Source organism: Dendropsophus ebraccatus, chromosome 11 (assembly GCF_027789765.1).
Source record: "Dendropsophus ebraccatus isolate aDenEbr1 chromosome 11, aDenEbr1.pat, whole genome shotgun sequence".
In the NCBI taxonomy this organism is placed as follows: Eukaryota; Metazoa; Chordata; class Amphibia; order Anura; family Hylidae; genus Dendropsophus; species Dendropsophus ebraccatus.
The window spans coordinates 26,494,666-26,506,778 of record NC_091464.1 but is presented as its reverse complement, the minus strand read 5'-3'; the positions used below and the strand labels follow the sequence as shown (position 1 = coordinate 26,506,778).

The window sequence follows — 12,113 nt, the reverse complement described above, 5'->3', positions numbered from 1 at the left end:
GCTTGTCCTTCAGTTTTATAATGAACCTGTATCTCTTTTTCTTTCTATCTGTGGTTACACAGACATTCTGTAACATCTGCTATATAGAACATATCATTGACTATTTTTGTGGATTTCACTGTAGGTGGAGATACATGAGGATTTTATTCAGTCTTGCTTTGACCGTTTGAAGGCCTCATATGACACATTATGTGTGTTAGATGGTGACAAAGACAGTATTAATTGTGCAAGACAAGAAGCAATACGAATGGTCCGGGTTTTAACAGTCCTCAAAGAATATATAAATGAATGTGACAGCGACTACCATGAAGAGAGAACAATTCTTCCAATGTCAAGGTACCAATTACTTGTACTATTCTATTGAGAGGCTGTGCTTTGGAGGGCATTTTTCAGGTTCTCCATATGTTGGACATAAGTTTAGGGTAGATATGCACTTTTTTTTTTTTTTTTTTTACCAAAACCAGGAGTTTTATCTGAAACACAGAAACAGGCAAATCTTATCTTTTCAATATTTCTCTTCAGGTTTTACTAAACTACTAATCAAAATTCCAAGTAACCAAAATGCTACAACCAATGGCTTGCAAAGTTGCCAGTGGCCACTCTGTTTATCATCAAAAATGTAGAACCAGTGGCTGCCGAATTGTTGCATGGTTTTGGCTGCGTGCTGGTCACTGTTCCTGTGGCTTCGCACTTAGGCTAGGGCTCAATGGCGACTTTGGTTACACCTAAGGAAGACTGCGATGATGCATTGTGAGATCACATCTAATAATGGTCACTGTGGCTGTGTTGTGGATGGAAATTTGAAGGGTTTTTGGTCAGAAGTCCCATCAAAGGAAATAGTGTGGCTGCGTACTGCTTGTGTCTTTTGTGCTCACGTCCACTTCGTAGCAAAGTGGCATGACTGTATTAGAAGGCCCGATATTTCAGAGCAAGGGAGCGGCGTCCTTTTAGGCCAGTGCTTGCTTGCTCCTCGTTCACTTGTGGCGGGGGGTGTGGGGAAGGGGCTGGCCCATCGGAGAGTAGAGCAGACCGTTGCTATCCTTTATCAGGATTTTAGGTCATGCTTAAAGGGGTATTCCGGGGAAAATCAATAAATTGGCAGTGGAAAGGGTTAATCAAGGTTAACCCTTTCCTAATTTACTTACCTGTCCTGTATTGGCCCCCCAAGGAGAGCTCCGGTCCAGTCACGTGAGCGTCCAGCCTGCCACTCGCGTATCCTCTGTCCTTCCGGTTCGTTGACGTCACCCGGCCGGCGTCCGCTCTCCTTCTCATTAGCAGCAGAGCACTGAACCCTGACTGGCTTGCTAGCGTGTAGCCAATCAGGGTTTAGTGCTCTGCATCCCCTGAGGCTGCTGTACCAGGGGTTGTGGGGGCTCAGTGCTGGTCAACAGTTACATGGGCCGGCACTGCACTATGTGAGGGGTCCCTGCGGCATCCAACATAGTTCATTCATAGCTCCGCTCCATGTGTCTGGTAGTTACGATTGAAGTAATGCCGCCTGCCGCATCCCTTCCCGGGACACTGTCGGCATCGCTTTGGGGGCCGGGGGGGGTGTTGTGATTTTGGATGCCGCAGGGACCCCTCACAGCAGTGCCGGCTTATGTATCTGTTGACCGGCACTGAGCCCCCACAACCCCTGGTACAGCAGCCTCAGGGGATGCAGAGCACTAAACCCTGATTGGCTACACGCTAGCAAGCCAGTGAGGGTTCAGTGCTCTACTGCTAGTGAGAAGGAGAGCCGACGCCGGCCGGGTGACGTCACCGAACCGGAAGAACAGAGGATCCGCGAGTCGCAGGCTGGACTCTCACGTGACTGGACCGGAGATCTCCTTGGGGGGCCTATACAGGACAGGTAAGTATATTAGGAAAGGGTTAACCTTGGTTAACCCTTTCCACTGCCAATTTATTGATTTTCCCCGGAATACCCCTTTAAAATCAACGACAATGTTGGCTGGTCGTTGATTCAAAACATAACCTATTACATGCAACGTTTATCACCCGGAAAGGTCGGTAATCTGCTAAGTACGGCCAATAATCGCTTTGTCCAATAGTACCCTAAGATGCAGATAAATCACAAAAGTATTTTGGTTGTGTGACCAAATGTGATTTGCTATTGCCCGACACATGTTACTATGTAGCCATAGGATTGGAGTGATCTCTGATTGCACTAAATTGCACATGTAATAGGCCCCTGCTTGTCATTAGGAAGTTTGTGGTCTTAAATGTTTTCTGGGATCTGCAAAGGGTTAGTTCATTAATCCTGGTGAACGTGCGAACGCAAAGACCTAGGTATACGTTTTATTACTGCCGTTTGTATGTAATTAGATAAGACGTATAACTCTCATCTGCACAATGGGGTGACCTGCATCAATCCAGCCATGAGTGTAAAGTGCTGGGCGCCATTGTCACATTGTGTCAGGTGTCCATAGGTCTGAATGTGGGCAGCCATGGCTAACTCTTGTGTCTTGTGCTAACTTAGATGTATAATAATAAAGATATTTGTAAGTTACATATATCCTTTATTAAAGGGGCACTCCGGCCATTTTAAATATTCTAATATGGTACTGGGTTAGGCAAGTATAGCGCGTTTTATTCGCCCCTGCACTATATTTAAGTTTTTTAAATAGCTGAAGACCTCCCTTAACACACGCTAGCTTTTTAGTGGCCATATAATTTGTAATTGATGCAATTGCTACTCTCTAAAACATGAAAGAATAATTTTTGTATTTTTCTTTCTTAGGGCTTTTCGTGGCAAACACATAACCTTGGTTGTACGATTTCCAAATCAGGGCCGTCAGGTGGAGGATCTAGATATATGGTCTCACACAAATGACACAATAGGTTCTGTGCGTCGTTGTATACTTAATCGTATTAAGGCCAACAGCGCGCACACAAAAGTAGAACTCTTTATCGGTGGAGAACTAGTGGATCCTTCAGAAGATAGAAAGCTTATTGGCCAGTTGAATTTGAAAGATAAAACTGTAAGTATTTATTTTTAGCATCACTTGTACAGATATCCCTCATGTAAAGTGCAGCAACCAGATGTACATGTATATGAAATTCTACTACTAGTTACTATATGTAAGGCTGTAACTTCTAAACATTGCGTGTCCGTTTAACCTCCTTACTACCACTTTACCTTTTTAAAAACACTTACCAACTGTTTGGTGGTCAGTGGGTTGGTAGCTGTTCATCATCCCGGTCTCCAGCAGGCAGCTGCAGCGTACCTTTTTAAAAAGTTATCATTGGTGGTTAGAGGTTATCATTAGTGGTTAGTGGGTTTGACTATTAATGGAATAGTCAGACAAACTATAAACTCATGTCGCAGTAATGTGAGGGCATATCAAACTGTAAAAAGATGTGTAACCCTAGATGAGCGTGACTCGAGTTGGATTGTTTGGCATTTGGTTACTGGTGGCTGAAGAATGTGGATACAGCCCTAGGGAGTATTTTTTGGTCAGTATTTTGCAACTAAAACTAGGAGTGGATTGAAAACACAGGCTATATTCACACTGTTGAAGTTGAGTGGATGGCTGCCATCTAATGGCAAATAATTACTATTATTTTAAAACAACGGCGGTTATTTGCCATTAAGTGACGTCCATCTTCTCAATTTCAACAGTGTGTGAACATAGCCTTTCTGTGTTATTTAATCCAGTCCTGGTTTTGGTTGCAAAATATGAAGCAATAACCTGTGTGGGAACATAGCCATAGGCTGTATCTATCCTTTTCTGGGCTCCTTGAGGCAGTGTACAGCTTCAGCCATCAGAATTCAAATGGCGAATGATTGAACTCGGCGTGCAGAGTTGCGCTAATCTCTGTGTAACCTATGCACCATACACTATTTAATGATAGTAAAAAAAAAATTCTGCGACCTCCCCCCCCCCCTTTTTGTCGCTACAAAAAGGGCATTATTATTTTTATTTTTTTTGCCTTTCCCCAATAAGTATGTGTATCCCCAACATGTACTACAGTATGGGATAAAAGGTGGATTATTCATTTTAATAGTTTAAAGACTGCATAAAGCAATAAAATGCATATAATTAGATCATAGTACTACAAAATGTTGTTAAAAACACCGAAACAATAATTATGTAAAAAAAAATAAAAATTTAACCCTTAGACGACCCAGGGCGTATAGTTACGCCATGGAAGTCTGTCCCCAGACGACCTAGGGCGTAACTGTACGCCCTGGGTGTTTCTCCCGCTATGAAGCGTGCTCCGGAGCGGAGCGCGCTTCATAGCAGGTGGGGGCCGGCTGCAATCAGCAGCCGGGATCTCACAGGCAATGACACGCTGCAGCGATCGCGCTGCTGCGTGTCATTAACTCCTTAAACGCCGCGATCGCGGCGCAACCGCAGCGTTTAAGTGTAAGTGACAGGGGGAGTCCCCTGTCACTTACCGATCGGGACCCCCGCAGTGTGTAAATAAACATATAATATACCGTAGCGTGCGTAATTGTCCGATCTATTAAAATATAACAAGCGTCATTGCGAACGGTAAACGGCGTACACGAAAAGAGGGAAAAAAGTGCGCGGATTACCGATTTTATGTTACATTATATATAAAAAAATTTTTATAAAAAGTGATCAAAACGTCCGATCTTCACAAATATGGTATTAATAAAAACTAGAGATCATGGCGGAAAAAATGACACCCCATACAGCCTGTAGGTGAAAAAATAAAACAGTTAGAAGCGTCACAATAGGCCCATTTTATTTATAATTAATTGCCAAAAAAAAGGATTTCATTTTAAAAAAATATATAACATTAGAGAATCTGCGTAAACCTGCATATGGTTGTGATCGGACTGACCTATAGAATAATAGTATCATGTCGCTGTTACCATATAGTGCATTACGTAGACACAGGAACCCCCCAAACGTTACCATATTGCATTCTTTTTTGCGATTTCACCAATTTATATCTTCATAAATAATATATTTGGAATTCCATCATACATCTTATGGTAAAATGAACGACGCCATTACAAAGTACAACTATTCCTGTAACAAATAAGCCCTTACATGGCTTGTAGATAAAAAACTGAAAGTGCTGGAGCTCTTAGAAGGGGAGGAGGGAAAAACGGAAACACTAAGATCAAAATTTGCGCGGTCCACTGGGTCATTTTGGGCCTGGTCCTCAAAGGGTTAAAAACATGACACAAGTAAATAGCAGCAAAAAATATTAAAATTGAAACACAGATAAAGTCCAGACCCTTTTGTTAATTCATAAATGGCTTTGCTGGTTCTAATTCTTATTCTCGTATGTGTGAACAGTGTTACAGTTCCAGCTGCATTGTGTAATAAAATGCAATAATGTCTAGGAGATACGTCCCACATTCTAATAAGTTTGGCCTAGACATTATTGCATTGTGTGCAGAATTAGAACCAGCACAGCCAGCCATATTGCTTTATGCAGTCTTGAAACTATTATATTACTCTATCATTTCTCCCATACCATAGTACATGTTGGGGAGACCTAGAGGGCTGGTCACTATTTTTATCATTGTCCTTATATATTTGTATTTGAGTTAGGGCGTTCTTTCCAGGTACCTCATTATTCCCCCCTGACTATTAGTGAGCTGCACCTACTATCTCTTCTGCCTAAATATTTTAATAATCGTCACGTATATGCTCATTCGAAATTTTGTATCCATTATGGAGACCCCTATATTAATAAATAGTTATTCTCAACATAATTTCAGTGTAATTAGTGAAGCTATAAGGAAAAACATGATATAGTTTTTCAAACTGGGTATATGGGTTGCCAAAAAAAAACCAACTTGCCTGCTAAATATAATTATATATAAATACTGATAAATTGTATGGTGTTTGTTACAGCTGATAACCGCCAAGCTGACACAGATTAGTTCAAATATGCCTTCGAGTCCTGATAGTTCTTCAGACTCCTCAACTGGGTCTCCCGGCAATCATGGAAACCACTACAGTGACGGCCCAAACCCAGAAGTTGAAAGCTGCCTGCCTGGAGTGGTTTGTATCTTGTACTCAGTACTAAAAGAAACTGTCCTGACTAATATGACACATTGAACCTAGTTCCTAATGGATTCAATCAGTTTATATATGGCTCCATCATGGGTTTTGACTGCACGAAAAAGCTGCAGGCTTTGCTGTTCTTGCCGTCATAAAGCAATTAACTTTTTTTTTTTTCCCTTCCTCTCCCTCTTCTCATTGGGGTGGGTTGGGTAATAGGCTGATAAAAAAAATAAAGCAATTAACTAGACCAGGGGTGTCAAACTCAGGCCCTCCAGCTGTTGCAAAACTACAATTCCCATCATGCCTGGACAGCCAAAGGCTCTCCAGGCATGATGGGAATCGTAGTTTTGCAACAGCTGGAGGGCCTGAGTTTGACACCTGTGAACTAGACAGAACGCTGGCTTAAATAGGACCAGATATACCTGGAGACAGATTCCCTGTAATGTAATAGCTATGTGTCTGCTGTCTCCTCTTTTCTTAAGACTTGATGCACTTGTTAAATTTTAAAAGTAATGGTATTTTTTATGGCTTTTTCTGGATCTAGATAATGTCATTGCACCACCAATACATCTCTTTTCTGTGGCAAGTGGCAGATTTAGGCAGCAGCCTGAATATGCCACCTCTACGCGATGGGGCACGTGTGCTGATGAAGCTTATGCCACCAGGTAGGTGCTTAGCACTTTCATATGTTTATATATTGTGGCTCCCACGGCATCTCCTTAAAATGTTGAATTTGTACAGGTTTTCTTACATTGTAGCTTGTTTTAAAGTAATGCGTGTAGATTTCCTACCTACATGCTGCTTATGCAGGCAGGGTACAGGAAGAATTTGTTTTGCACAGGTTGCCACAGTCTTTCCTGTCAAAACTCTTTGCCCTTTGTTCTTTCAGACAATACTATAGTGGAGAAACTCAGAGCAATTTGTTTAGACCATGCTAAACTTGGGGAAAGCAGCCTAAGCTCATCATTGGATTCACTCTTCTTTGGCCAGTCGGCTTCACAAGTCCTATATCTGACTGAGGTTAGTACTTGTCATTTTTATTTAAGTGTTGCCTACGTTTGTTACAGTGGTTCTGTTTATAAACCTTTTTCTTTTTGAAAAGAATAGCAGGAGCAGAAGAAATGGGCTATTTGCAGCCTCAGACCCAAGGAGCAGATGATTCAGCAGGTATACTTGTTGGTCATTTTGTTGCAGGTAGCCGCACAGAAACATGTTTTGGATCTGGAGGGGACGCTTTGTCAGGTGAGTGCATCCTTCCACATCCAAAGCCTGTTGTATCTGTGTTGCCGCCGACAGTGAGGCTACCAACAAGTATATACTGATTCATCTGCTCCCTGGGTCTGTGGCGGTGAGTAGTCCATTTATTTTGTGACCCAGCCTCTGAGAACTGTAGGTGACAACGTAACAAAGGACTGCAGAAGGAGTTATAGCTAATACAGCTGTTGCGCTCTGTGTGCTCCCCTCTCTTGTGTATGTTGAGATATTTGGAGAGAATCTGCCTAGGTTTATTCTGCCCTGTCTGAGAATGACCTAAGCAAGTGAGAAGCGCGGATCACAATGATGTATCATCTGCATCGTGCCATGCCACCGTACCTGTGGTATCAAGAGGATTAGGAATTGCACCACTCTCGATGCCCACTGGTTAACAGATTTCTGTGTGTAGAAAAAGCTGTCAATCAGCAGCTAGTGGGTGAAGGAAGCAAGACCTCATGAATATTGAGCACTACAGAGCACCAGCATGTAATGAGAAGGAGAAGGCTTCCTTCCCTGTCCTTGATATCTGCCAAGACATCAGAAATGCCCTCATCACACAATGCAAATATTACATCATTGTAATAAGCTGCTCACTAGTTCATGCTGCCTTCAGATGACCATAAACCTAATAAAGTATAACCGTTATATAACAATGTATGATGAACAGGCAGGTTACCAATGTCTCTATATGTTTCTGAATTGCAGGTTGTTTATGCCTTGTTGATGCCTGCCAATGCACCCTTGGGAGAAGATGCTAGTGACTTTCAGTACAATTTCCTGAAAAGTGGGGGATTGCCTCTTGTGTTGAGTATGCTTACCCGGAATAACTTTCTGCCAAATGCTGACATGGAAACAAGGAGAAGTGCATATCTTAATGCACTGAAAGTCGCCAAATTGTTACTTACTGCAATTGGTTATGGACACGTCCGGGCTGTTGCGGAAGCCTGCCAGCCTGTGGAGGGAACAAACCCTGTGTCACCGGTCAGTTGATATTTTTAATGGCTTTATTGTATCTTTTTATGAACAAAGATTCTTTTTGGAAAATTGTTCCCTATGATTCTAATTTGTTTGTTTTGTTAGTATTAAACTTCAAGTAAGGGTCCTATTCCACGGGCCGAGGAGGGCCCGATCAACGATGTAAACGAGCGGCGATCTGCTAGATCGCCGCTCGTTTACTGGGCCTATTCCACGGCCCGATCGTTGAGCGAGGTCTGTAAGGACATCGTTACCGATGACCTTGCAGCATCATACATTACCTGTCCAGGCTTCTTCTCCGTGCTGTCTTCATCCCCGGGTCCCGCGCTCTCTATCTTCAGAATGGCCGGTCAGCTGACAGGCCACACTCAGCCAATCACAGGCCGCGGTCCCGGCCTGTGATTGGCTGAGTGCTCCGTCAGCTGACCGCGTGGAGAAGAAGCCTGGACAAGTAATGTATGCTGCTGCTGCTGCTTGTCAAATCATCGGTCGCCCGCCGCGCACCGCTTTTCAACCGTAGCGATGCGCGATGGGGGAACGATGATTTTAGGTCTGGCCCTAAATGAACGATCAACCGGTGACACGATCATCGGCTGATCGTTCTCTCTATTTCACCAAATGATAATCGACCGAATCGGGCCAAATGGGGCCGATTATTGTTACTGTGGAATAGGGCCCTAAGACACAGTAACTGGCACAGCAATATACCTATAGTTTTGGGGACTTGCTCTCAACAACATGTGAGAGATTCACCTGTGCAGGTTATTAAGGGCGATTGACTTCTAGTAGTGTGCCCAGCCTTAAAAATTTTCTACAATCCATAGTAGCTTAAAAACATAAGTTGCGGCACTCACCACTGTAGTAAGAAAAATAGTGCATTATTCACATGGATGCACTATTTTTCATACTACAGTGGTGAGTGCTGCTTAGGCTTTCTTATTATTAGGGTCTTAAATTACAGAGTTCAAATGTGCCTTTCTCATGAGTGGCGTTACTACTAGTAAAGTCTATCAGTTGTGGGTTTAGTTTACTTAGTGATGCAGCACTAGTTACTTGATATTTTGCCTTTTAGGCGACCCATGATCAGGCAGTGGTGCTACAAAATGCCCTACAGAACATTCCCAATCCAACTTCAGAATGTATGCTGAGAAACGTAGCAATACGCCTGGCGCAGCAAATATCGGATGAGGTAAGCCACGTTTTTTGTTTTTTAAAAACCAGATTTACCACTTATACATCTGAGTGACTGTTTAAATGTCCCTTTTATTTTAGGCTTCTAAGTACATCCCTGATATTTGTGTCATTCGAGCAATACAAAAGGTAATCTGGGCCTCTGGCTGTGGATCTGTGCAGTTGGTGTTTTCAGCCAATGAAGAAATAAGCAAAATTTATGAGAAGGTAAGATTTTTTTGTTTTAACAACCTTTTTTGTTCTTATTAACCTGGGGGGGTAGCTTACCATCATAAATTGCTGTAGTCCTGGTCTTGAGTTCAAATTAAAGGTGGCATAGAGTTTGCATGTTCTTTCTCTGTATGTGTGTACATATATTTATGTAGCACTGAAAACTTTTTTTTATTTTAACAGACCAATGCTGGTAATGAACCTGACCCAGAAGATGAACAAGTTTGCTGTGAGGCTCTGGAGGCAATGACCTTGTGTTTTGCTTTGATACCAACAGCACTAGAAGCCCTCAGCAAAGAGAAGGCATGGCAAACCTTTATTATTGACTTGCTGCTACACTGTCAGAGCAAGTGAGTTTTTCTTTTATAACTTGTTTCTAGTTTGGTTGCACATAAACGTAAGCTATTTTAAGAGTACATTATGCAAACTTCACTGTCACTTAAAGGGGCACTCCGGAGACCCAGAGAAACTCAGAGTGACGCTGCTGTGTGCCATACAGAATATCCAATGCCCATTGACCATGAAGTAAATGTACTGAAACACAAACTGAAATTGATAGAAAAATGCAGTGTGAATGCAGCCATAATGTAATCTCCCGTGCCAAAAACTTATTCTGATAACTGTGTTTTGATCTATTTCAATTCTGTGTTTGTTTGTTTTTTTGTTTTGCAGACTGGTGAGACAAATGGCACAGGAACAGTTCTTTCTTATGGCTACTAGATGCTGCATGGGGCACAGACCCCTCATTTTCTTCATCACCCTGCTCTTTACAGTCCTGGGGGTAAGACCTTTTCTTTCTTAATGAGATTTTATATAGTCTTGGAGAACATTTTGTTTCTGGCTTTATTTTAAACATTTCTGAAGCAAGAGTTGAGATAAAGACTGTCCGTCTACAAGCCTGGTAACAGACTAATTGTGGATACAGCTTTAAAAAGCTGTATAAAGATTTACAGTGATCATATCTGTATATAAAGTTTGAAATGGTATTATAAAGTGCACGGACTATTATGTCTGTAATGTGAAGCTTGTGAGGTCCGTTGTATTTACTTTACCCATCATTATTATATGTTGGTGCATTATTTTGGCTACAGTTATTCTGGAGAGTATTTGGTAAGGTAGCACCTATTCTTTTTCCAGTCAGTACAGAAAGGGAAATGATAGATGGGTAGATAAACAGATAAATTCTTGTAAAGTGTGCAGATTAGAGATGAGCGAATCGGGTTCGGGTTCGAGTCCATCCGAACCCGAACGTTCGGTATTTGATAAGCGGTGGCTGCTGAACTTGGATAAAGCTCTAAGGTTGTCTGGAAAACATGGATACAGCCAATGACTATATCCATGTTTTCCACATAGCCTTAGGGCTTTATCCAACTTCAGCAGCCACCGCTAATCAAATGCCGAAAGTTCGAGTTCGGATCGACTCGAGCATGCTCGGGGTTCGCTCATCTCTAGTGCAAATATATAAAGTCTCATACTTCCATCAAGGCTCTTCTATCGGAGAGTGCGTTCAGTGCCACTGAACAGAGCTTGATGATCTGTTCAAGAATGGACACCAACTGGTGCCTAAAAGATCCCATGGGGTCTGTTGGGTTTCACTCTGGTGTTTATTTATTGATTTATCCATTTATTTTGCAATGCTTGCAGTATTTGTCAGGTCCTGCAGAATAAATGAAACTTTCAACAGGGCTTATAAAACGGATCCCCGGCAGAAGTATGAGCCTAGCCTTAACATATATCTTTATTTTATTTTTTCATATCTGCTCCTGCACTTTTTTTTTTTTTGGGAAGCTACGAACAAAATCTAAATGCTTTTTTTTTTAACCCTTTACAGAGTACAGCAAGAGAGAGAGCCAAACACTCTGGAGATTATTTCACCCTGTTGAGGCACCTTCTAAATTATGCTTACAATAGCAATATTAACATCCCCAATGCAGAAGTTCTTCTAAATAATGAAATTGATTGGCTGAAAAGGATAAGGGTAAGCAATGTCATTTTTGTCTTTAGCTTGTGTGAATTTTTTTTTTTTTTTTAAGTTTTCTTTTGGACCCCCCACCCAATGTTCTCTAAATAATGTTACTGTAGAATCACATGTCAAGAGTCATATTTCAGAGTTAATGGAATAGCTAAGTATCAAACAATTTTTGTAGGATGATGTGAAGAGGACGGGTGAGACTGGCATTGAGGAAACCATTCTTGAAGGTCACCTGGGAGTTACAAAAGAGTTACTAGCGTTCCAAACACCTGAGAAGAAATACCACATTGGCTGCGAGAAAGGTGGTGCTAATCTCATAAAGGTATTGTTTAAATGCCACCCATTTACTACATACTCTGGATGCTTTAATGCTGTATGTTACTCTGCACAGAGATTTTCCAGACAACTACATGAAAACCGCACAATAACATATTAAGTATATTTGCCAACATTGTGAAATTAAAACTTTTGATGTTTTGAGTGTTTGGTTGGGAGAGCGTTCACAAGGGCACAAT

The 12,113-nt window shown here is 41.8% G+C and overlaps 1 protein-coding gene across 2 annotated transcripts in view; it reads left to right on the top strand.

Annotated features, from left to right (window-relative positions):
• The window catches only part of USP9X (ubiquitin specific peptidase 9 X-linked), an 83,824-nt gene that overhangs the window by 52,904 nt on the left and 18,807 nt on the right, over positions 1-12,113 (top strand). For both annotated transcript variants that reach the window (XM_069945817.1, XM_069945818.1), the window contains exons 18-29: positions 125-336; positions 2,741-2,981; positions 5,844-5,993; positions 6,541-6,661; positions 6,886-7,016; positions 7,956-8,231; positions 9,298-9,414; positions 9,498-9,623; positions 9,810-9,976; positions 10,299-10,407; positions 11,458-11,604; positions 11,774-11,920. In XM_069945817.1, the coding sequence (XP_069801918.1) occupies positions 125-336; positions 2,741-2,981; positions 5,844-5,993; positions 6,541-6,661; positions 6,886-7,016; positions 7,956-8,231; positions 9,298-9,414; positions 9,498-9,623; positions 9,810-9,976; positions 10,299-10,407; positions 11,458-11,604; positions 11,774-11,920 (1,944 nt within the window). The remainder of the gene's footprint in view (positions 1-124; positions 337-2,740; positions 2,982-5,843; positions 5,994-6,540; positions 6,662-6,885; positions 7,017-7,955; positions 8,232-9,297; positions 9,415-9,497; positions 9,624-9,809; positions 9,977-10,298; positions 10,408-11,457; positions 11,605-11,773; positions 11,921-12,113) is intronic.